Source organism: Trichinella spiralis (genome assembly GCF_000181795.1).
Source record: "Trichinella spiralis strain ISS 195 chromosome Unknown Scfld2977, whole genome shotgun sequence".
Lineage (NCBI taxonomy): Eukaryota > Metazoa > Nematoda > Enoplea > Trichinellida > Trichinellidae > Trichinella > Trichinella spiralis.
In genome coordinates, this window is record NW_003529916.1 from 352 (window position 1) to 5,206 (window position 4,855).

Sequence of the window (4,855 nt, forward strand, 5' to 3'; positions counted from 1 at the left end):
ATACACATACAGCTTATCAAAATGTTGTTGATTAGTGATAATTATCCAAATCGGTTCAGTTTTTGTTCAGTCCATTTTAAATCATCTTTCTATGATTTGATAATCTGATCAGAACAGATATTTTTTTCTTGTTCAACAAATTCACCAGTTACAGTACATTTAAACTGCCTCGAAAGTTTAAATTCAATTGTTTACGGTGGTTGTTCAACTAACCTAAGCGTTGTTAAATCTACTCTGTGTTTGCCCGTAAGAAATCGATAATTTTCCGTTGCAGTGTCTTTATTGTCCGCTGCTTTGCATCCTCGCTGAGTTGTCAGAATTAGCTATACAAGGCTTACAGGCATATCTATATATACATATTGGCTGGCTTTAAACCAAAGTAAATTCATCAAGCACAATAGCTGTTGTCATAATTGTGTTTATCTGTTTGTTTGTTTGTTTGTCGTGGTTGATTTGAAAATTTAAAAACTAATATAATAATTAAAAAAAGAAATGAAAAACACCGTACAAAGTTGTGTTTGAAAAATAAGAATTTTCAAACTTCAGTTATGGTCAAAATTTTTCTCTCAAGCTCTAAAGATTTGACAGGTTACTGCCTTTTTTTTCACTTACGAATCGACATGCAAATTTTGTCCGCTTGATGATTTTTTTTAATCAACGCTGACGTCATTGATAATACAGCGAAGATGTTGAAAAGCGATCTCCAGTGGCTTAGAAAATTTGTTGTAAAATTTATCTATCGTTCCCTCTTATTGAATCAACGTGATCTATCATTCACAAAAGAAAATAGTATAAATACAAAATTATTATTATTTGCCCAAATTATAGCATATAAATTTATTTTTCAACAAGTTTCAAATTTCTTACAAGATTTTTAATTTCAAGGGAATTTCACATTAACGAGTTCAATTCAATTTTTCAAATTGTTGTTGTTGTTATTGTTGTTCACTGAACAGTTAATTAAATTTCAGCTTGTTTGGCGTGATTGAGTTGAATTTTTTTCCACGAAGATTTAAATGAATTTGATTTTTTTTTTGAATAATTTATTATTTTTTTTCAAGTTGAAATTTTAAAATGCAAATTTTTCAACGTGATAAAAAGAGAATACGACATTTCAACTTTTTCTTCTGTTCTAGAGTATGAAAAGGAAAAGAACTTTTTGTCCATTAATGAAATGACCAGCGAATCGATATTGTTGACAAGAATTGATGTTGAAATGTTTGTAGACAGTGTTGGGTTTAAAAAAGAAAAAGCCTATTGCGCTTTTTTTATTTCTGATAAAGCCAAAACGCCCACGCTTTGCTATTAGCATTATTATTGCCAGTGTTGTAATGGTGCTTACTAGCTGCTGAGATCGATGGATGAACTTGCGTCATTTCAACAATCAATCGATTACTTCCTTTTGTCATTGTCGCGTGCTTTTCATTTTACTTCCAATTCTTTGAAAACGCTTCTTCGATTCTCAAGACGTTCACGATTTTGAATTTGTACCTTTTAGGCACCGGTTGCCAGGCGTTGAACAGCATGTTGCTGCTGTGGTTGACGTGGATTGTTCTGCTCGTCGAACCGGGATTTGGTCTGCATTTCACTTATCACAATTCTGACCAACTTGAACAAGCTCTGGACAACATCCACTCGAGATGTCCACAAATCAGTCGCGTCTATTCAATAGGCGAAAGTGTCGAAAGTCGACCACTGTCCGTTGTGGAATTTTCCCTACATCCTGGCAAGCACGAACCACGTAAGCATTTTTTGGACTTGTTTCCAATATGCTCGTTATTGATTTTTTGAAAACTCATGTTAATTTAGTGACAACGACTGATTAGTGGTTTGGTCAAAATATATATATTTGTTTTTTCATCAACTTGTTGTAAATAAATAATCAGTGAAAATTTCCATTCATAATTTTAGTAAAGCCAGAATTCAAATATGTGGCCAACATGCATGGCAATGAAGCGATCGGACGTGAATTGCTTCTTCATCTTGCCGACTATCTCTGCGAAATGTACAATCGGAAAGATGCAGAAATTCAAAAATTGATCAACATTACAAGAATTCATCTACTTCCCAGTATGAATCCGGATGGTTTTGAAAAAGCATTAACTTTTGTAAACGCATATATATATTGTTTATGTATTTACTGTTTTCTACATTCTATTTATTGTAGAAAGGTTTGAACGATTGGGTTATCGGTAGAGAAAATGCAAATGGTGTAGATTTGAATCGCAATTTTCCCGATTTGGATAGTTTGTTATATCTGTTCGAACGTGAAGGCATTCCGTTGAATTCTCATTTGTTGCAATTCTTCTCTGACAGTGGTCCGGTAAATAAATAAAATTTTAATCAAAACTAATAATAATAATAAATATTTCCATTTCAATATTGTACAGTTGGAACCGGAAGTTCGCGCTGTCGGCAGATGGATTTTGCTTATTCCATTCGTATTGTCGGCTAATATGCACGAAGGGGATTTGGTAGCAAATTATCCGTTTGATTTGAGTCGAGATGGAACTGAACAACGCTATTCGAAAACTTCAGACGATGATGTTTTCAAGTATTCGAGAAATAAATAAACAATTATGATTTTAATTAAAATTTTTTTTTCAGACATTTAGCAATGTCTTATTCAACTAAGCACGCCAATATGGCTGATCCAAACCATGAACCGTGTCCATTGGCTGGAGAAGATTTTTCACGCCGTGGCGGCATTACAAACGGTGCTCGGTGGTATTCAGTTCGTGGAGGTGAGAAAATTCCAAATAAAAAAATTGTTTTTTTTTCCAAATAAAAATATTAAAAGCAAGCCTTGTAATTATTTTCAAGGAATGCAAGATTTTAATTATTTGGCGTCGAATTGTTTTGAAATTACTCTCGAACTTGGCTGCGATAAAATGCCAGATCCGAGCAAATTGAAGCAAGCTTGGGAAGATAACAAAAATGCACTGCTTAATTTCATCTGGCAGGCAAGTGATTATTGAATTGACTAATGCAAACATACAAATGATGATCGAATTATCTATTATGAACTTTTCAGGTTCACATCGGTGTTAAAGGCTTAATCAAAGATAAAAAATCAGGAGAGCCAATTGCATTTGCAAATGTTTACGTGGTGAACATTACCAACGCGAACAGTCCCGTATTCATTGAACACAGTGTCAAATCCGGTATGCAGTTTTGTAATTTGTATTATTTTTTATTAATTTTTGTCATTTTTTAGCAGTCGATGGTGATTATTGGCGTCTCCTAACGCCAGGAACGTACAATATTACCGTTTTGGCTGAAGGCTATTTGTCCAACACTAAAACTGTAAAAGTGATCAACGGCAAACATACCGAAGCAGTCAGACTTGACTTTCACTTGACACCTGTGGAATATGGTGAGCAACAACGAATCCAAGATTCTGATCTCCAGTTTATTCCTCTCCAAGGGGATACAAATTTTCCGAGTGTAAGAATTCTTTTTTTTCTGTTATTTGTCTTGTCTTGTCATATGTATGTATATATTATATTCATCTATATTTGTCTGCTTTTACAACAGTTGTCTAGTGTTGTGTTGTGGTCGTGGTGGTTCTTGTCGAAAAATTTTCCCTATCATCATCATCATCATTCGAATGATGCAAACGTAGCAATTGCTTAATTACTGAACACTTTATAGGAATACTTCACTGGTAATGATCGTTATGTTGTAAGTGACGACTCTGATGTGGATGATGTAGAGGAAGGATTGAAAATGTATTAATAATCTTCCTCTTTCTCTTCAATTAAAAAAGTTTTACAGTTTTTTCATCTTTCAAATTGCAATTATCGTCTGTGTTGTGTCAATTTTGTTGTCTGTTGTCGACTTTTTGTACAAGTAATGTGACCTAACAGCTAACTGTGCACGGACGGATAAGCCACCAGCAGAAGTGAATATTATGGTTTATCTTGCTACTTGTGCCGTTTCAAAATTGCATCATGATCACACAAAACTATTTATAACATTTATGCTATTCCTTGAATAAATGAAACAAATGTTCAACAGCAGCAATTATGATCATTATCATTAATAATACTGTTGTTGTTTATCACGAATCCCAAATCAAGGAGGAGAGAATTTATTTGCTCACTGTTCACGGCAAGAAAAAGCATAATTTTTTATATTTTCAAATTCAACTTTTATGAGATTTTCCCCTTTTGTTTGCTTGTTTCACAACAGCAGTCAGGTTGAGGTAGTCAGTCGTTGGTTTTTGTTCTTTGAATACAGATTTGAGCAGAAGAAGAAGAAAAAGAAGAAGCGCCTCAAACGGTGGTTCCATCTTTGGCGGTCACTTGCCGCAGACGTTGGATCAATTGTTTATTCTCGGTCAGGCGTAAACCCGAGCGACTGGGATTTAAAGACCGCCGACGGCGACGTGTCCGGCGATTCATCTCCATAATCAATCCCCCGTTGGGGCCGGGGCCCCTCCCGGCGATGACATTTCTCCAACTGCAGCTGTTTTCGAATGAAATTTAGAAAAAAAATTTCGTCCGGCCAAACGTGTTGAACGCCAGTTTGTGCCTAAAAAACCTTTTGCTGCTTGGCCCCGGCGGGCCCTTTTTAACCAAACGGTTCCCTCGTTACCCCTGTCCCACCCTTGGAATTTGGTTTTGTTCCCCGGTCCGGGGTCTTGAACGTGAAAATCCCTTTCTCTCTCCCCTCCGGAAGGAGAACCGGGGAAAGATTTTTCTCTTCAAAAAAAAAACCCCACACCCCCCTCTTTATTGGTGAGGGGAGAAATTTTGGGGGGGGAATATTTTTTTTTACCCCCCCTCCTTACCCCCCGGGGAACACGGTGGGGGGATATGGTTCGTGTTGTTTTTTTTCCCTACCCGCCCCC

General features: G+C 36.0%; 1 protein-coding gene across 1 annotated transcript; it reads left to right on the plus strand.

Moving 5' to 3' along the window:
- Positions 1 to 1,524: 1,524 nt before the first annotated feature.
- On the plus strand, positions 1,525 to 3,738 carry Tsp_12941 (carboxypeptidase E). The gene is made up of 8 exons (XM_003368162.1): positions 1,525 to 1,741; positions 1,912 to 2,108; positions 2,168 to 2,323; positions 2,391 to 2,554; positions 2,608 to 2,770; positions 3,035 to 3,164; positions 3,218 to 3,447; positions 3,655 to 3,738. Exons 1-8 carry the CDS (start codon positions 1,525 to 1,527, stop codon positions 3,736 to 3,738), a joined length of 1,341 nt encoding a protein of 446 aa, XP_003368210.1.
- Positions 3,739 to 4,855: the final 1,117 nt, after the last annotated feature.